Genomic DNA, 22523 nt, shown 5'->3' on the forward strand with positions numbered 1-22523 from the left:
TTCATTATAAATATGAATAATTAATAATAATAAAATTTCTTTCTTTAATTGTTTGTGGAAATGGGTCAATCCAAGATACACATGCAAGATCTGGATCAGATTTGTGAATAAGGCCAAGAAGATCCAAATCAAAGACAAGTCAACCCGAAGTAAGGCCAAGGAAATGATCCAATTGACGGATCCGATCGGTGACCCGACTTATGGACTGACCCATGCCCAAGATCCACCTATGGAATCAAATGCTAAAGAAGAAAAGGTGAATGCAACATTCATCTTCATGATGGTGATAGTTGAAAATCTTGAAGTCCCAGTCCAATCCAATAGTGAGTGGCCAAAGAAAAAGGAAGAAGTTTCCATGGAAATAGGGAGAATTTGTATAAGACTAGGGGAATTTACTTAAGACTGGGCATTTTAATTTAATTAAATTAAAAAAATGGACAAGGCCGTGAGGAGCCTTTCTTTATTTCTTTATGACCGTTAGGGTGTTAAGTGGGCCTTTGGGCCCTAGGAGGGTTTCATGGTTTTACCTATAAATATCCCATCTTAATACCTTATAAAAGACCCTTCTTTTTCACTATCTAGTGCCCCTTCTTTTTCACTCTCTAGTGCCCCTATGATGCCCTTTCTATCTCTTGAAAAAAAATATATGCCCACTTTCAAAACCTAAGAAAGAGTACCAACTAGTGTGGTTGTGTCACAAGTCTCATGCTTAGAGTTTTCATTCCCTTTATAAAGATCTAAGGAGCAGCCCCTTTGTAAGCTACCTTTGATCCCATTGTTTTTTATTTGTCTATAACATGAAGTTAAACATTAGCATGATTTCATAACAAATTTCTGTTTTGCTTTAATTTATTTTCATTCCTACTTGTACATAATGTAAATATAAAATTTTATTAAGTAAAACACAAAAAAAACAAAAAAAAACTTAAAAGCTAAAAAAAAAATCTGTTTTGATTTGATTTATTGTTTCTATGATGTTAGATATAAAATTTACTTTATATGCTTGTTTATTAATGTGTTAATAATATAGTTAGGATTTTTTTTTAGTTTTGGATCCAATTTGATCACTAATTAGCTAAAAAATGAAAGCAGGTCTAACATAAGGAAATTAGTAGGGTTTTTGCCGATTAATGACACTTAGGACCGAAAAAACTAGCCCTGGGATGCATTGGAAGAGCATCCAATTGCTAAAACTGCACCCTGGAACGTACTCGGGTGCCAACCGACCGAGGAGCTTCTCTACACGTAGAAGCCGACGCCTTCCTAACACTTCCAGCGCTTATGGATGATTCTATGCACACAAGACCGAGAAAACTAGCCCGGCTCTACACATGTGTTGGTTTTCCTGACGCTCAGGATCCTCAAACTAGACCCAAACCTCTTTTCTAACCGAGAAAAGTTAGCCCCAAATTAACCTTTTACCGCACCCGGTTCCTTTAGACATCTTTAATATTTTTTTATTACTCTATTTTATTTATTTTATTAGCCTCTTTGAGCTATAATTTGCACCAAAGAAGGATGCATTGCTTGTTTAGGACCGAAAGGGGGAGCTGCTGCTGGCCAAGGACCGATACTGACTACACATAGCAACCGAAGACCGACACTTTTTGCACCTGGCGACCGAGGACTGTTGCTGCTACTGAACGAAGATCGACATTTGCTACACCTAGCGACCGAGGACTGATATTTCTTGCTACTACCGACCGAAGACCGACGCTTACTGCACTTGGCGACCGAGGATTGCTGCTACTGGCCGAAGACTGATGCTTACTGCACTTGGCGACCAAGGATTGCTGCTACTAACTGAAGAACGACGCTTGCTGCGCCTAGCAACTGACGTTTGCTGCATTCAACCGAGGGCTAAGTCCTTGACCGTAGATGCTTAACTACGACCCATTTTTTTTCTTTCTGTTTTCTTTAGACTTAGGTTTGTTTGTTTGACTTTTTTTATTTTCTTAGTTAAGAATTTGTTGCTTGCTTGATCTTAAGTTAGGATAAATTTTAAAATTAAACCCATAACTAAAATTGAACCTAGCCCTAACTTAGACTTATGATTTTTCTTAGACTTAAGGCTTTTTTTGAACTACAATTTTTTTTTATAAAAACCCAAAAAAGTCAAAAAATTTAGAGCCTTTATATAAATTAACTAAAGTTCCTAAAAATCTGTTAGGATCAGGTACAACAATAGTGACAGGGGGTCTGACTATGTTGAACGCTTACACACACTTCGTTTGATATTAACTCTGCTAGAAGTTAATATCTAATTTCTATTCTACGCAAACCTTCACAAACTCTTGAACAAAGTTCAAGTGCATAATAGTTTGTTTAAACTTGAAGCAATAAGTGAATGAGATTGAAAGAAAGGAACACACGAGAAAAGATGTTTTATGGATGTTCAGAGTAAAAGCTCCTATGTCACCCTTTCTTCACAACCTTGAGAAGAATATTAACTAGAAGATTTGGTTTAAATACAACACTTGTACAAACCCAGTCGAACAACCAGAACTTAGTTAGGCCTGTTTTTGAACTCATAGTACACTCACTCTGTTGAACATAAACAAATTATGTCAACTTATAATGTTGACCAACTCACACAAAATAGGCAGTATGTAATACAATCTTAACACTCTAGCAAACTTGAAGGCTTTTAGGACTTTGAGAGCTTGAGAGAGTTGTGAATAACAATGTAGAGGCAGTTGTTCGTTCAAGAAGATATGAAAGCTTGTATCGGTTGTCGTGCATCTCAAATTGTCCTCTATCTTCTTTTTAAAATAGTCAAGCTGCAATGATCATATAATAGATATATTTGCTTCATAGGATGCCATTCCTTATTTACTTGGTTGAGTTCCAAGAGAGTACATCGGGAAGGATCTTCTTTGATCTTGTCTGTACTTGGATGATAGCAGGTCAAATTGTCATTAATGAAGTTGCAATATACGAGGAACGTATAGCTTTAGAAGATTTGACTTGTCTTGGTTCATAGCAGTCTTGCATGAATCTGATTCTGTTGCGGTTTCAGACTGCTCACAACGAAAGCTTATTCGGGACATAAGATTGAGTAGGTACAAGAAAATGTTTATTCAGGATGTTGAACTTTGAAGCGTCTTGTATCACCGAAATAGTAATTACCGGGTACGCTTAATATAAAGCTGGATTGATGAATTACCAGAAGCGTTTGTTAATTGGAATAAATTACCGGGAACGCCTTTTTGATATAATACCGATTTTGATATAAAACTAGAAGGCTTGATAGTGAGATGAAACTGGAGACGTTTATCTAGAAACTAATCTGGATAAAATACCGGATACATTTATCCAAAAACCGATTTGGATAAACTACCGGGTGCTCTTTGTGGTAAAATACCGATCTTAATATAAAACCGGAAGAGAAAAATACCGAAGACGCTTAGATAAAATACCGAAGTGCAAACTACTGGTCATGCTTTGATAAAATACCAAAGCGTAAATAACTGGATACGCTTTGGTAAAATATCGGAGTGTAAACTAACCGGGCGCACTCCATTAAATACCGAAGTGTAAACTAACCAGGCGTGCTCCATAACTAGTAGAAGCGTGTCTGTAAAGTACCGAAATTACAAACTACTGGAGATGCTTCTTCAAAAACCGATCTTCCTAAAATACCGAAAAACATAAAATACCGGACGTGTGTTTGTGAAATACCGATTTCACAAATTACTGGACGCGTGCTTATATTGAAAACCGAACTTCAAAATACCAGACACGTTCTTCCTTTATAATACCGAGTATAGAATACCGAAGTATAAAATACCGATTTTGGAGATAAAACCAGAACCGCCTCTTTTATAAAATCGAAGTTTGATTAAATGTTAACTTTAATCAAATACTGGACAACTTTTTTTTTCCGGTTTTCTTTAATCTGCACATGATTAAATTGACACAATTAAGTTCTTATTTATATGCTAATAGTTGATTAACTATTTTAACTTAACAATTTTCCTTTTTTGATTATTTAAACTAAATATTCAAAACATGGTAATTTTATAACCGTTGTCTAATTATCCTAAATTAATTAGCTACTTTAATCTAACAAAATCAATATAGACTTAGGCCAATTAAACTTTTATTAATAATTTTCTTAGCTCTGGTTTTTAGGATAACTTTATATGTGGATTATTTGCTTAGGTTTTCTTGTTTTTTTTAAGTTTTGTCTTTGTTTATTAATTCTTTGTTTTCATCTAATGCAAACACTTTGAATGTTAAAATGGAAAAATTTAATTTGTAAAGCGTAAGGAATTTAAAAGAAATGCCAAAAAATTAATTAGTAGAGACATTAGGGGCGTTGTGGGACACATCTTATAAAAAACCTTTTCCCACACGTAACCAAACGCCGAACTCACTCTCTTAATTTTCTAATTTTTAAAATTAGGTGGAGACTCTCTAGTCGTGAGGTTAATTAATATTGAAAACGTTAAAGTAGGCCTATGACATACTTCCCATTAAAAAATTCTCATTCTCTCCCAGATTCGACGGGACGGTAAAATATGAAGTTGTTTACAAAGCCTCGTTTTATAAACTTAATTTTTTCAAACCGTAAAATTAATTCTCCTTAAAATAAATTTTTAAAGACAGTCTCAAAATTTTCAAAATTGTCGATCAAAAAATTGTTTTTGTTTTTAAATCGATCATAGTTTTTTGGCGACTCTGCTGAGGACATTCAACGTTTATCTCCAAAGTAATTTTGGCCAAGTATTTAAATTTTCTTACGTTAATTCATACTCCACAATAAAATTATTTGACTATTTGCATGAGACTTGGAGCTCCAACGTGGAGGTGTGTGAGTATACATCGTTGGATGAAGCTCACACATCTATATTTTATGTGCTAATGATAGACAATGTGGATGACACCCTCAACCCAAGCCACGTCATGAAGCCCTTTACTTGACTACTATCTATATGATAAATACATGTATGCACATAGATATATATATCTAGATGCTCAGTTTATCCATTCAAAGTTTTAAAATGCTAGGGAATATGTGTACAATTTCGAAATTTTGAGGTTAAATCTAATAATTTTAAAGGAGGAAAATTGAGGAAACCTAGAAAAGCTGAAAGAGTAATCTAATTTAACTAATTTTCTTTCTTTGTGTCATTACTACTCAGATTCTAGGCGTAAGCATGGTCAAGAAATATACCATCGAGGAACGTAGACAGAATTTGAGCACTGAAAGGGAACTTGAGGCCATGAGAGTCAAGAAATTAGCAATAACTTTGAAAGATATCGAGGCATGAAAAAAAAATGCAAGACTTGCTCGGAGGAACGCAAAGAAAAATGAACGAGGCATGAGGAGATTTAACCCACTCGGAACAATGCGGGAATACATCTCTCTATTTAAACCTTATCGTTCTTGAGAGCAAAGATTATAATGAGAGGATGATGAGGTGCCTGTTTTCATTTTATGTCTTTTGTTTGCGATTTATCTATAACACTTATGATTTTAATAAAATAACTCATTCTTATTTTACTCATTCTTTTCTACATGTTATATATTGTGAATGAGTAAATTGAGCGTCTATTGCATGTTAGGGATTATGTGCATACAAGCCATGCATTGCTTGTCTTATCTTGTTAAAGGTTTTAAACTCATTATATTCCTTTGAACACAGATCTTTAATCTATGACAGCTTCACGTGATCCAATCAAAGATCGGTACTCTTTACGTGACCCAGTTTCCAAACATTACACTATGTCTGACTCGGAGGAGCAACCCACGTCAGGTCGAAGGACATATCACTTTACTATCATCCAAGTAGAATATATGGCCACCAAATATGATTTGAGGGCTCTAGAATACAAGATAACACTTCTAATGGCACGAGTGGAAGCGATGGTTCCTCCTATTAATCTACAACCACAACCCCATCCCCATACTTCTAACCTGAATTCCTCTAACCCAAATATGCCAAACCTTAAGAATAATGAAGGAGTGAAGGTGGAAGATTGGTATGACTCTGATGAAAAAGATAAGGCCGACGTTGATAGACAATTGGCATGGATCACCCAGATCAACAAAGGGAAAGCGCTAATAGAAGAGCGTGATGATGAGTTTAAAGAGGTCAACAAAAGAGCAAATACTAAAAGGAAAATGAGATGAGAGAGTCAAGTACCCCGATCCACTGATGGAAAAAATGGTTCAATAGTTGATGTTGTTCTCAATCAAGTTGAGGAAATGAACGACATAAAGAAGATACAAGCTGAAATCCTAAAGAAGATAAATGAGCCAACTACTAGAGGTACGTCCAGGGCCATGGAATCCTGGAGGTATAGTATGGAAGCTACGAAAAACACTTCCATACTTCATGGGCTGAAATTGTCAAACCTTCAAAAATACTCGGGAAAGAAGGATCCTACGACTTTCATGAACGAATATATCATAAATATGATGCCACACAATTTAGGAGAGGTCACGATGACTCAAATATTTCTTAGATACTTGGCAGACACGACTCTAGAATGGAATACACGCTAGAATATTGCAAACTACCAGACCATGGAAGAATTGGCCAAGGTGTTCATGAGTCGGTTCGCTATGTTTGTCAAAGTTGACAAACCCGAGCGGAAAGTACATTAGATTCACTAAAGGGAAAACGAAACTTTCGAAAGCTACACTAATAGATGGAAAGAAGTCGCTTCTGAATTGGATGAACTACTTAGTGAACAAGCACAAGTCGACATGTTTTACGTTAATATAAACGTACATTATACGTAGAAATTGTCAGGTCCAAAATATCACTTCTTGGAAGACTTAACCAATGCTGATGAGGGGTATGATGATTCCCTTTGAAAGGAAGCTAAAGAAGGTAAAAAGTCATACTCGGCACCCCTAGGTATAATCCACGGAAGAAGGCAAAAATTGGTCATGCTGCCAACATCTGGGAGGAAAAGAACAATGGAGTGACGCGTCCTTCAAAACAACAATTTTCTCATAAACAACTTTTTCCACCAAGGTAGGTTCATACGCCACCTTAAACAAGACCAGTACTGATAATCCTCGTAGGACATTCGTTGATCTGATAATGTCAGCATCCAAGGCTCTAAAAGTGTTGTTACTAAGAAAGATCATCCAAGTATTGACCCCTCAACCGGGGAAATAAATAATGAGAAAATTTACCAATGAGTGGTGTAACTACCACCAAGTAAACTTTAAGTTCTTATTCGATTGTCACCTCTTAACTTTTAACTTGTTGCTAATGACTTCAATAGACCTAGGCTCATTGAATTCAGCATGAAGACCCAGGTTTCTAAATGATTTAGGCGAATAGACCGTGTTTTATCATCTTCAGTCCCAAAATTCTGCTTTCCAAAATATGATCCCAGAATTCCAGCAATTTCTGTTCCATCCAACCGAGTTTTATAATTAGACCTAGGACTCTGCCTTTTCTGCTTTCGACCCAAATTTCTAGCCATCGACTACATTCTATTGCTCTGCTCATGACCTATTCCTGCATCAGTCTTAGTTATAACAACCACATAATCAGGGCTTCAGTTAGACTCTGGCCTAGCACACTCATCACCAGCCTTTGAGCCAAACTTTGATGTATCATCAACAATTGTCTTAGTCCCATAAATTTTCAATTCAGTATTCATCAAAATCTCAGTCTCGATTCTCATTTCAGGAGATGTTCCAATCCCATTCTGACCCAATTCATTGGTCAAAATATCAACTACAGAATTAATTCCAACACTTTTACACACCTAGACCCAACATTAATTTCAGATTTCGTTCTCTTCTTTTATTTATCCAAATTCAGAATTCATCATAAACCCATTCAACCCCATTTCTTTGGCCAGAATCTTAACTTCATAGCTCCAACCTTCCATTATTACAAGCCACAAACCTTGGAGTTAACCGGAAATCAGTACTTGTATATGAATCAACCCAAACATTTCCCGACTCAACATCAGTAGTCAGCTCAATTTCAGGATGACCCAAGATAAAACTTTGTGCCCTAGGATCAACTCTCATCTTAGTAGTTCCATCAGAATCACCCAATTCCAACCCCAATTTATGATTCAATTCTTTACAAGTAGCCTTACTGATTTTATCTAGTCCTTCAGATACATCAGTTTTACTAGAATACCCTATAACTACAATTTTAAATCCTGCAGTTCAGATTCAATTCGCATGCCCTTCTATAGATCACCATTTCCCAACTCACCTTCAGTATTATGCCTAAGATCAAGATAGTGTTAAATTCTTTAGTCTAGATCTTTAATCCTTAAATCTATATTCTTAATTCTCTATGTCGATAAATCGAGACAAACTGTAATTGCAGAAACGTACCTGGATCTTGAATGCAGAGCGGTTCATTAAGCCGTTCTTCGTTATTCTCTTCTTCTTGATCTTCTTTTGATCTTGGATCTGGACCTGAATCTGAATGTGGATTTTTTTATTCTGGATCTGGACCTGAATCGGAATGTCAGATGTGGGTGGGGTTTAAGTCTTCCAACCCTATGTCGATAGCCCTCTTTAGTGTTCTTGAGAGATGAACAAAAACCTTATTGTCTGATGAGAGAAACAAATAGGTAGGCTTTCTATATGGGTTGGGGACCTAGCCCCTAATATACTCATTTATTATTCGGCCCATCAACGTAATAATAAATGATATTTTTGCTTCTACACAAATAATCCCCATATTTATTATAGATGTCTAAATAAGCCCCATAATTTTTATACTTTAATAGATCACTTTAATTGGACTTTAATCTTTATTATGATAACAACTAATATACAATTATAAATAATATATGTACCCAAATATTGGAAATAATTCCAACAGATAGTCTTTCTATTTATTAGCAGAACTCGTACCCAGTTTATCTTTATTAGAAGCATTCGGTTCTTGCATCTCACTTTGGCAAACTTTCATGGGAGTGTTCTTCTACTTTCGAGCCAACTTTTTAGTATGCATCCTCGCCTTAGAAATTGATTTTAAACCAAGTCTCCCATTAATTATAGGATTAGCAGACTGACCATTAGTAGAAGCCTCTTCCAATGCTGAATTTTTTGACCCATCATCAACTTAACTTAGAAATTCAAGACTAGTACCTCCAATCATCATAGAATTAGAAGTCAAATTATCCTGACTCATTCTCCTCTGGACATCAATCATTATTTGGTCACCTATAACATTTCCATTGTCTCGGATCTTCAATCTACAACCATCAACCATAAACACTACCAAAGCTGGTTTCTTTGACATCTCAAAATCAGTAGTCATTATATTCTAACCCAATTTACCATCAACATCAATCACTACTCGGCCGGACCCAACACTTTTAGCATCCAGATCTTTCAAGCTACACTCATCATCCATATACACATTCAAATCATCTCTAGACTAACCCTGACCAGATGAGAATCAGAAACCGGTTGCATTCCAGACCCTACACTAGAGCTTGTTCCTAACCTCAAATTGTTATCTAGCCTACCCAAATTTTCCACAACCTTTGGATCTTCAGATTCAGTAGCCAGAATTATTGAACAATCAAACTTACTTCATCAATGATTATGTCTGGAAGTCAGGTGATTACAGTTCTAATATATTAACGATGAATAGTGGTATTTGCGCATGCCAACAATACCGATTACTATAGACTTTTGGAGGAGATTATTGAATTATAATACCTTGGTCCATGTTTACATGCTGTTCTATTATGATGCATATGGTTTGATCCGACAAGAGGTAATAGAGTTAATCCAACCTATAGATTGATTACCATTAACATGAAACATGGATATACAAAGTATGATCTATTTGTTCTTGCACAACAAGCCATACAAGTTTATTATTCGTATTATCCAACCCCAATGAAAGATCCTAATTGTGAATGGTTGGCCGTTTGTAAAACAAAAGAAAGGGGAAAGATTGAGGAAATATGGAAAAATAAGGTGGAGGTGGAGGTGGAGTATCAATAGGATTAACCAATCATTGAATTGTATATTCCCCTTAATATATCGTTGTACAATGTAAATGATTTGAGTGACCCAAATATTTTGAATGTTGAGTTAGATGGATCAGATGAAATTGAATCGCATATGAGTGGTTTAGAGGAAATTGAAGATGTATTAAGTGATTCAAATTATAGTACAAATAGAAATGTTGAACCTATATTAGGGGAAGAACAATATGTAAATGACATGTTTTAAATTACTAGTAAAATGGTTTATATTATAGTTTATTTAATAACATATTAAGGTTTCTTTTAGTTCATAATATGTTTATTTAACTAAATATAATATTTATATTATTGTTTATTTTTGTACATGTTATGGTATATTTTAGTGAATTTTATGGTGAATATGAGTGTATATTATGGTTAATTTTAGTGCAAAATAGATCTAGCACTACCTTTGGCAATAGCATTATAAAGCGAGTATTGCAAGACTTAACGAATATTTGAATTCACTTATAGTTAAAGGAGAGTATTACAAGACTTAACGCAGATGTTGAAATTCCATTGGATTTACATTAACATCTACACTGATGTTTGAAATGTAAATATTGCAAGGACTAAAGGACGCTGAAATTCGTTTATCCCTAAATTTGTTCCAATTCCAATTTTAAAAAATTTACCTGATTATTGAAAAATAATTACTTAAATGTCATCGGATTTACATTAACATCTGCATTGATGAAATGTAAATATTACATGGATTAACGCATATTGGCGCTGAAGTCAATTTACCTCTAAATTAGTTGCAATTCTAATTTGCAAAAATCTCACCAGATGACACTAAAGTCCTGTTACCCCTAAAATTAGTTAGGTGTCCCTTTACTCCAAATTTTGTAACTGCACTTTAATTTTGCCCGCCTAAGTCCCCCAAACACATTTCATTTCAAAAAAAAAAAAAATCATCTCTCTACCGTTGTCCAAAACCACCATTGCCTCCAGCCGTCCTAAACCCTAATCATGTTACCCAAACTTGTAGCAGCTTCTATGTTTGAAACCCTAAACCACTACCCCAAACTTATAGTCCTATAGACGCCTCCCTGTCCGAAACCTATTCTCTACCTTAGGATCCTCAACGTTTCCTTTTAACTCACCGCTAATCGATCAATCCACCAAGCCTCCTTCAGCGGAACCAAGCATAGTCATTTTGAGGATTTATTTGTTCAATAATATTTTTTATTATGTTTCTACCAAATTTTTAATATATAGTGTTGTTTGATCAGGTTATCCCAACTCTAGACCCTCATACACCGATCTTTGCCTCATCCTTCACAATGAAGGTAAGACAATAAGGTTTTATACATTCTAGTTCATATACTTCACGGTTGTTCTATTAAATATTATGAACAAAATAGTTTTGAAATATATCACATTTCTTGTTAACAATCTACATTATATTGGACCACTTTAGTGTGTTGACAGTTATGGATCCAACCTGATTATAATTTTTATTTTTTTGCTGCAAACATATTTTTTTAATAATTGAAATAGGGTTTCAAACATGAATACAAGCATTAGGGATATTTGGCATATGGAAGCCTGTGTTGGTTCGACAAAAAACTATTTTTCTCTTCTTTTCGATTCTTGTTCTTGTAAGTTGATTATACTCCTTTTGTATAACTAAGTAAAAAGCATCTGAAGGAGTACGAATTTTTGTTCCATCTAGGCTTAAAATATTTAAAACTAAAAAGAGATTCACTACTGGATCATTTGAGATAGAGCCTATCAAGATTATCCATTCTAAACTTGATTGTTCTGGATTGGTTTTTTGATGTGCTGATGGCACTATTCTTCACACTTGAGACTGGATGGTATTCTAGTTAATTATCTATGATTCTTATCTCTAGTTTAGTAATCTTTGGTAATTTTGGTTTTTATAGATTGATGAATCACCAACGGACAGGCAAGTATTTGATCGGTTAGCTCTAGATGAACTTTCAAATGAGGGAGTAACGCTAGTAAGTCTACTTATGTGGTTTGCACTTTAAATTTAAAATCGAAAGCTTTCATTTGGTTTTTGGTGAACCTACATTTTGAAACACTGAACTTGTCTTTGTCTAAATTTAGTTTTCAAATGTTTTTGTATTTGGAAACGGATCCATATATAGAAACAAAATCTTTGATTTTTATTTATTTTGCAAAAGAAAAGTGGATTATGGGTAAAAATATTGTTTGATCTAATTTGAAAAAAAAGTTTATTTAATTCTTTTACTTAGTGTTGATGATGTATAGTAAATAGGCATATAAAAGAAAAAAGTATTTTGATTTGAATGAAGAGTTGATAATTGATGAGATGGTGGTTTATTTGGATTAAATCCATCAGACAAGCTCTAAGTGTTTCCAAATGGGGACCTTTATGTTATCTTTTATTTCAATTTGCTTGTTGTATAAAATTATAATAAATTATGGATGGCAGAATTTCTTCTATGGTTGAACATGCTTAATTTCCTAACTCCGGCCTAATTAGTTAGTTGCTTTATTAGATGATGAGTGACTCTCGTCCAGTACTAAACAAGAAGGAAAGGGAGGTATAAATATTTATATAAAAATATTGCCCTGTTGATATGGAATCTCTCTATCTCTAGCTGTCCTATTTTTTCTTGATTCTGTGTTTGGTACTTCAGTCAGTCAGTGTGATTTTCTGATGACAGTTCAGTCTCCCCTTAGCCCAACAGACCCGAGTCAATAGCAAAGAGGAACCAAGCACTCCCTTTATATGCTCTAACGAAAATGGAACATTCAGTTGCGACATTAGCTCGTGATAACGCTCAGCCACCCGCTCATCCCCGATGACGATATCGTCACCGAGGATAGTGTAGCGTGTAAAAGGAACTCCTAGATATACTTGGGCTGCTACGAACCAAATCACCAATGGTGAGACGAACATATTATCACCTGTAAGGACATTTAGTGTGAAAGTTGTAGCAGATTCTTTATTGAAGCATATTTCATATGCTAAAGGAAGGGCTATTACCATCAATTGGCTTCAAATATTCATTGTCTTGGGAGTGTGAAAGCAACAAGATTGGTGTACTTGATTTTCTATCCTTCAACATTTTCTTCATTTGCTTTGTGACCACTTAAGAAGTCTTGTAAATCAGGTGATAATTTATTAATGCATTGTTAATTAGTATTTATTGATATTTTTTTTACATATTGTATAGTGCATCATTTTCAAATATTCAGTTTTTGAATATAATTCAAATTGAGTATTGCAAAACCGAGGATAAATTTGCTTTTATTAATATATATATATATATATATCGAAGATATTATAGAAATAGTTATACAAATTATCGCAAATTGTATTACATCATTTTCAAATATTAAGCATTTAAATATAATTCAAGTTGAGTATTGCAAACCAAAGTGCGGATAAATTTGCAAAAGTAAATACAAATTAATCGTATTTATATACAAAAATATTGAAGTAATTATTGCATAGACAGTGGGGCTTTTAATATAAATATTAATATAAATGTTGGTTCAAAACCCTTTTAACCAAGGTTAGTTACAGTTTTATAGAATAAGGGATTTTTTTTGCAACATTTTGGGTTTTAGTGCAAATCTATGGAAAGTAGTATTGTACACGATAATGCAAAATTCCAATTGGTCGATTTGTAATATATTTGGTATAATTTTAGTTTTAGTTGCAAGTCACCTGAATAATGTTAAGATAATAGCAAATGACTAATTTTAAAGAAAATATTGTTGTTGAGTGTCTATTGCAAATCGATAGTTTTTTTTTTTGTAGTGTATAGATTAGCTCCAATAATAAATTGATACAAAAATATTTGTTTTTTTTTTAATCTTGTTGTATTTATAAAAAAAAATATTTATCGTATTTGAATCTTGTTGTATTTATACAAAAGTATTTTTTGTATTTGAATTTTTTTTTATCGATCGTAAAAAATAGTTAAAACAGAGATAATTGTTATATTATTATAATCCAACCTAACAAATAAGTAAAAGTAAAACAAATAGATATGCATAATCAAGTTGTAAAATAAAAACTTAGGTAACTCCATTAATATATATTTTTTAACATAAATGGTGAAAGTAATAGTACTAAAATTTTCATTCATATTCATGTATAATAAATAAAAATTAGTTATATAAAGTAAAGAATTTTGCAATATAAAGTAAAAAAACTAAATGCATTGATTTAGTAACTAAAATAAATAAATAATTGGCCATAAGATATTTTTCCATCGTTGATAAAAAAATATCTCATGACATAGAGCCTGTCAATCTTCAATACTTAAATATATAAATAGACTATCTTTAGTTAATGCATATACAAAATATATATCTATTTCTTGCATAATCCTTCTCTCGTGTTAAATTTGTAACTAGTCATGCCAAGATTAAGTAGAGGACGTCGAAAAATCACCATGACCAAAATGGAGAAGGAGAGTAACCTTCAAGTGACCTTCTCGAAGAGAAAAACTGGAGTGTTCAAGAAATGCAGTGAACTAACCACTCTATGCGGAGTCCAGATGCTAACCATGGTCTTCTCTCCGGGGAAGAAAGTATTTACTTTCGGTCACCCATCTGTAGATGAGATTATAAACCGGATTATAGGTACTAATGATGCATCCTCTTCAACGGGGCTTTCCCGTGAGACTCAACAACTAGTGGAGTCTCATCAATTGTCCAACGTGAATGATTTGAATAATCAAATCATGAATGTTCAAGAGCAGCTGGAGGCCGCAAAACAGCGTGGAAAGGTGATAGCTCAAACCTTACAAGTTGGGCGGGAACAAAGGTGGTGGGAGAGATCTATGAAAAATATGACATATGCACAACTTGAGATGGTAAAAGGATCATTGGAGAATATGAAGGCCCTGGTGGACCAAAAGATATCTGAAGCTTCTAACGTGTTTGATCATACTAGCTCCATTAATGGTGGTGAAGGTAGTTTCAATGGTAACATCCCCGAAGTCGGCGCCATTGGAGATCAAAGCACTCGAGGTGTTATGGGTGGCCCTGGTCCAAGTTCAATGGGATAGCATCAAGCCATGGGTGGGAGCAGCAACTTTTGCGGTGGATATTATTGATATCATTCTCTGTTTGTTGTGCTAAAGTAGACCATAGTATCATAGTTTCGTGCCTCATCTTTGTTTCATTATGGATTGGTGTGTCAAATTAGGTTAGGTCTCATTTTATTTTATTTTGGATTGGTTGTGTCAAAACAGGGCATAGTAGTTTCATCTTTTATGTTTGTTTAAGATTTATAATTATTTGTAGCTTTTATTTATGTTGGTCAGCTTCTTTTTGTTTGTATTTCTTAAAATGTTTTGAATGATATGATACGAATGTTTCATATATTTTATTTTCTAAGTACATAACTTTTAATTATTTATGAAAAAAATACATAAAATCCAGTAACATTATAAATGTATGTTCTCCAAACTTCTCTTAAAAAGAATAAACAAATATATAATAATTCTTGATTATAAATTTATTACAAAAATATTCATATCATCTGAATATTGTTATGAGTATAAAAATGAATATAGCAAGGAAAAATACATATATCATTATTGTCACAATTCCGGACACTAACTACTAACTAAGAAAAGAGTTAATGAAAATAGACAAATAATAATGTTGCAATAAACCAATTTTAGGTAACACTATTAAAAAAGATAAAGTTAAATGATGGAAAACAATAATATATATTTATAATAATTTTTTAATAAATAATAATTAAACTAATTAAATTAGATTCACATTTTAACCATAAATAAAATATATTTATTAATTTTTATACGGAAAATCAGAATCTCATTCATTTTTGTAAATCATCTAATCAAATATAAGAAATGAAGCTATAATTTATTGAAGAATTGCTTAATTATAAGTGATAGATGACTAATTAAAGTATTTATCATTATTTTTTAGAATAAAATAAACATTTTATTAATAAAAAATAAATGGTGAAAATTAGAAAATGATTTTTATAGGTACATTTCTATACATAAACAAGAAATAATATAAAATAATGCTACAAAATTAATAAAATATAAATTAGCTCCGGATAATCGTATTTGAATCTTGTAGTATTTATACAAAAATATTTGTTGTATTAATACAAAAATGTTGTTGTATTTGAATCTTGTCAGAATGATACAAAAAAAAATTATTGTATTTGAATTTGTTGTCAAGTGAAAAAATAGTTAGAACAAAATTGATATATTATTATAATCGAACTTAGCATCTAAATAAAAATAAAATAAATAGATATTCATACAAATTAATATTTTAGGTAACACTGGTAATATTTATTTTTTTAACATAAATAGTTAATTAAGATTTTCATTCATATATAATAAATAAAAAACTATATAAAGTAAAAATCTAATTCATGCATTGATTAAGTAATTAAAAATAAATAAATAGTTGGGATAAGATATTTTTTCATCTTTGATGAAATATATCTAACACAAAATGATGTAGAGGATGTAATTCTTCACAACTTAAATTTATAATTTGACTCCCTTAAGTTCAAGCATACACAAATTATACATCTCTTTTTGCATATACATCTCTTTTTTTATTGACTTCCTATGTTATATGTTATTTTTTCTTTGTTTTTGCTAGATATAGAAATGCAAATGATTTTTATTGTCAATGTTGTATTAATTCCTTAAAAAATATTATTATGTCTTTATTTACATGATATATATTCAACATAATTTATAAATTTGTGTTTAAGGGAGCTCAAACTTAATGGGTTGAAATGCAAATTAAATTGTTTTATTTATGTTACAAAATATTTTTTTTTCTTTATACATTTTTGTCACATTAGAAATTTATATTAACTTAGAGCTTCTTTGATGCAGGGTTATTTGAAAAAAATAAAATTGAAATTAAAATATTTTTTAATTATAAAAGTCAATTATTTGAAATTATTGAATAAAAAAACAAAAAATTGAATTGTATCTAATATTTTATAAAATATATAATTAGGGTAATTTGATATTTTATTAATGTTATTGAAAGAAAAAGTTCAAAATAACCTTAAATTAGGGATTTGTTCAACTAAGTTAAAATTATACTCCATTTAAATTTGAATTGAAATTCTTAAATGAATTTATTTATCAAATAAATTGAATCTTTTGTAAACAAGTGTTAATTCTAATATATTTATAATTATATACATATTTTTAAGAGAGTGGCAGGGGAGGGAATTTGGGAGAGGAAATTAAGTAAGAATGACGTGTCACTACATCACTGACCGGAAAAGAATAAAAGGTGAGAAGAGAAAGAAAAAATTTGATAATTATTCTGCAAATCAGATTGCGCCACGTAATTCCCTCTCAAATTCTCTCTCCAGTCATTTCTCTATTTTTAAATACCATTGTTTGTAAAAAAATAAATTATGGCAGTGGATGCATATTTGGAGTTACAAGCTAGCATATTGTGACTTTAAAAACATTTATTATAAATTTTAATTATACGATGATCCTTGAAAAAATATAACTCATACAGCCACAGAAAACGTGATAGTAGTCTACTAGCCCAAGAAAACAAAGAGAAGACGTAAGTTGTAGTCTACTTCGTAAGTAAGCGCATGACATATTACGAACTTAATTACTCGCCAATAGAGAAGGTGCATTGGGACCTAACTTGGATCACCAAGAGGCTATGACATTACATGCAAGCCCACACAGTCAAGTTGGTGTTGATACTCAATCCAATTCATCATTTATTCCAGAAAACGCTTGTATCACCTAGATTAACTAAGTGGATGATGATGATAGCGGAGTGCGACATCGAGTACATGGTTTAGAAATTTATCAAGGGAAGTATTGTAGAAGACTTTCCCGCAGACCAACCAATCAAAGTTGAAGATGACAAGGAGTTAGCATTCCCAGACGACGAGGTGATGACTATCAACTCTACAACTTGGAAACTATTGTTTGATGGAGCTTCAGGAAAACAAGGATATGGCATCGGAATACTACACATTGATCATGTGGGAACATAAAACCCAATCTCAGTCAAGCTCAAGTATCCCGTGACGAACAATGAAGTAGAGTATGAAGCATGCATTTATGGCTTAAAGATTGCTCACGAAAAAAGAGAGAGCCGCCTAGAACTAGTAGGAAACTCGAACTTAGTCATTTCACAAGTTAATGGTGAATGTAAAGTTAAAGGAGAGTATTTCAAACTCTATCATCAACATTTATCGACTTTAATGGCTAAGTTTGAACATGTGATATTCACACACGTTTTGAGACGTCAGAATTGATTTATAGACACTTTGGGCACGTTAGCATCCGTGACGCAAATCTCATAAGGATCAAGATCAAGCCTTTGAAGATTCGTTGGAAAAAAAAGATACTTCGAGAAGAGGACGATTACACACTAAAGTGGTTCCCAAACCGTGGTTTGAATCTCTACATAAGTACGTCGAGCATGAAGAGTATCCTTCACACTTCCAGAAGAAAGAGAGGAGAGCTCTACGCTAATACGCAATCAACTACGTGCTACTCGCAGGAAAGCTATATCGACACTCCTTCGATGGTTAGAGCATGTTATGCATCGACCAACCTCAAACATCCTAGATCATGGAGGAAGTACACGTAGGAACATGTGGCACACACATGAACGGATCAACATTTGCTAAGAAGATCCTTCGCTTTGGCTATTACTGGAAGAACATGGAACGTGAATGTGTAGAGTATGTTAAGAAGTATCAACAATGTCAAGTCTACCCGAACCTGAAGCACACTCCAAAATCTCTATATATATGTGAAGCCGAATTGATTGGGTACGTAGATGTAGGGTATTTATCTAATCCTCATAATGGTAGGTCTCAAACGGGTTACGTATTCACATATGGCGGTACATCTATATCTTGGAGATCTATGAAACAATCAATTACCACCATATCTTCAAACCATTCTGAGATCATCGTTATTCACGAGGCAAGTTGAGAATGTGTATGGTTGAGATCAATCATTCATCATATTCGAGAGTCATGTGGCTTATTTGTAAACAAGAATTCTCAAACAATTTTATATGAAGATAATGTAGCTTTCATTACACAATTAAAGGTAGGATATATTAAAGGCGATAGAACAGACACATATCACCAAAATTCTTTTTCACTCGTGATCTTCAAAAGAAATGTGATATTGATGTTCATCAAATTCGTTCATCGGATAATCTAGCAGATCTATTTACAAAAGCATTGTCTACTACGACCTTTGAAAAACTATTGTATAATATTGGCATGTGGAGACTCAAAAGTTTAAAGTGAGGTAACAAAAGGGGGATTTTATGTACTACACTCTTTTTCCCTCAATCATGATTTTATCCCAATGGGTTTTCCTGATAAAGTTTTTAATGAGGCAATATACCAATGGAATCCAAGGGGGTATTATCAATGCAATATAATTAATTTATGTCATTGTGTAAGATTCTTGGTTTTCATATTCCACCATTATGAAGACCTTTGGTTTCTATGTATCTAGTCCTATAAATAGGACACATAGGAACATTGTAAATATTATTCATTTGATAAACAATAATACATTCTCTTGTTGTTATCTCTCTTGTTCTTTATATTGTATGTTTATAACATATATATTAGTTAGTTAAAAAGTTAAACTTATATTTTAAAATTTCACGTGTTTATCTAATTTGGTGTTGAATTTAAAATATAAAGTGTAATTAGCCTAGTTGGTTAAAGAGTTGTACTTGTTTTGTTAGGTTGTAAGTTCTAAACATACATATAGCATTTTTAATTTTATTTTTAACCGTTTTAGGTTTAAGGGCGGGTAGCCTACAATCTGACTCAAGTATCCATTTACTCTCACATATATATCCAAATTAACCACAGCTCTCGACCCAGAAATACGGATACTTTAAAAATTAAGCATCATTATATATATATATATAATTATTTAGTTAAAAAGTAGAACTTATATTGTTAAAATGTCACGTGTTCATCTAATTTTGTGTCGGATTTAAAATATAAATTGTTATTAACCTAGTTGGTTAAAGGGTTGTACTTGTTTTGTTAGGTTGCAAATAGAAACATACATATACTATTTTTAATTTTATTTTTAATCGTTTTAAGTTTATGGGCATGTCAACTCACAATCCGACCCAATTATCCATTTACTCTCACATATATGTTCAAATTAACCACAACTCTTAACTTAGTAATCCGGACACTTTAAAAATAAAACATCATTATATATATATAACTATTTAGTTAAAAAAATAAAACTTATATTGTTAAAATGTCTCTCTTCCATCTAATTTGGTGTTGAATTTAAAATATAAAGTGTTATTAGCCTAGTTGGTTAAACGGTTGTACTTGTTTTGTTAGGTTGCAAATTCGAAACATACATATATCTTTTTTGTTAGTTATTTTTAACCATTTTAAGTTTATGGACGGGTCAACTCATAATCTGACACAAATATTCATTTACTCTCACATATATATCTAAATTAACCACAACTCTCGACTTGGCAATCCGGATAACTCTCAACCCGGCATTTAGAACACTTTAAAAATTAATCATTATTATATATATATATTATTTAGTTAAAAAGTTGAACTTATATTGTTAAAATGTCATGTGTTTATCTAATTTGGTGTTTAATTTAAAATATAAAGTGTTATTAGCCTAGTTGGTTAAAAGGTTGTATTTGTTTTGTTAGGTTGCAAATTCAAAACATACATATAGTATTTTTAATTTTATTTTTAAACGTTTTAATTTTATGGGCGGGTCAACCCACAATCTGACTCAAATATCTATTTACTCTCACATATATATCCAAATTAACCACAGCTCTCGACACAGTAATCCGAACACTTTAAAAATTAAGCATCATTATATATATATATATATATATATATATATATATATATATATATATATATATATTAGTTAAAAAGTTAAAATTATATTGTTAAATATCTCGCGTTCATCTAATTTGGTATTGAATTTAAAATATAAATTGTTATTAGTTGGTTAAAGTATGGCTGCAAATGAGTCAAGCCGCTCGTGAGCTACTCGCGAGCCGCTCGGTGATCAAAGCTCGAATTGAGCTTGACTTTAATCTAGTTCGAGCCGAGCTCGAGATGGCTCGTTTAATATTCGAGTCGAACTCGAGCTTATATAATGCTTATTCGATAGCTTGTCGAGCTTTTTCGAGCCTGATAATATAATATATTTTTTATTTATTTTTAATATTAAAATTTAAAACAATATTTTTTTCTCTTTATTCCTCTCTTTTCAAAGACCGTATAATAGGCTCAATCCATATTATTATATTATATTATCTAAAGCAAAAACCCTAATTTCAATCTACATAACTCTTCATCTTTTTTTTCTTCTCTCTTCCGTCTTCACAATTTCTTCTTCTTCATCGTCATTTTATCTTCTTCTTCAAGCATTTCATCTTCTTCTTATCTTCTTATTCTTTTTCACCATTTCATCTTTTTTTTTCTTTTTTTGTCCTTACTATTTCTTTCACTCATTGATAATAGGTTGATTCCATTTTTCATATTATCTTTCATCTACAATATTTCTCTCATTTATTCACAAGGTTTACAGGTAATTAAAATCTATCTATTTTTATTTCTACTATAGATAACTTTGATTTCCTTATGTATGATGAGAAACTAATGCTTATAGGATGAATATAAAAAAACACTAATATTATATATATATATATATATATATATATATATATATATATATATATATATATATATATATAAAAGCATGAAATTATATTAGAGGTTGGATAAATATAAAAACATTATTATATATAATGATTTTTAATATATATTAGGGTTTATATAAAATGATTTTCAATTTATATTAGGGTTGAATTAATGATAGAAAAAATGCGTAAATAAAGATATAATAAGTATATAATATTATATAATATCGAATGAGATAAAAATTGTTAATATATTATATACAATATTGAAAGAGATAAAAAAATGTTAATATAATATATATAATAAAATTTTTAAAAAAAATTAGTATATATTTTATATATTATATGAATGGATAAAAAAATTATAGTATATATATTATATATTGAGAGGAAAATGAATTTATTAGATTAATATTAATATTATATTATAATATATATATATATATATATATATATATATATATATATATATATATATATATATAATATTAGTAGATTCTAGCTATAAATAAGATTATAAATATTTTTTTTTGGTCAGTATCTACTCCTTAATATATAAGTTAAATTTTAGATATTTTTTAACATGTATTTTTATATTAATTATTTTTAAGCTTAAACATTTCATATTATTGACTGCAGGTAAGTATGTGTGTTATGCTGGAAGAACAGACTTAGAAAGACTAATATATTGATTGTTCAAACAATTTATATTATTTTGTACTTTAATTTTGAAATTTTATATTTTAGAATTTTGATTAGTAATGGTGGTTTGATGTTTTTAAAGTTTGGACTTTAGACTATCATTTTTGAAATTTTGAATATTTATG

At 31.6% G+C, this 22523-nt stretch overlaps 1 protein-coding gene across 1 annotated transcript; it reads left to right on the forward strand.

Moving 5' to 3' along the window:
* The first annotated feature begins 14402 nt into the window (after positions 1-14402).
* Positions 14403-15011, forward strand: LOC124943249 (agamous-like MADS-box protein AGL62). Its single transcript, XM_047483789.1, has one exon. It carries the CDS (start codon positions 14403-14405, stop codon positions 15009-15011), a length of 609 nt encoding a protein of 202 aa, XP_047339745.1.
* The last annotated feature ends 7512 nt before the right edge of the window (positions 15012-22523 follow it).

This window comes from Impatiens glandulifera, chromosome 6, assembly GCF_907164915.1.
Source record: "Impatiens glandulifera chromosome 6, dImpGla2.1, whole genome shotgun sequence".
Classification (NCBI taxonomy): Eukaryota; Viridiplantae; Streptophyta; class Magnoliopsida; order Ericales; family Balsaminaceae; genus Impatiens; species Impatiens glandulifera.

Coding starts and splice junctions, on each gene's coding strand:
- LOC124943249 (XM_047483789.1), top strand. CDS start 14,403: ATGGAGAAGGAGAGTAACCTTCAAGTGACCTTCTCGAAGAGAAAAACT.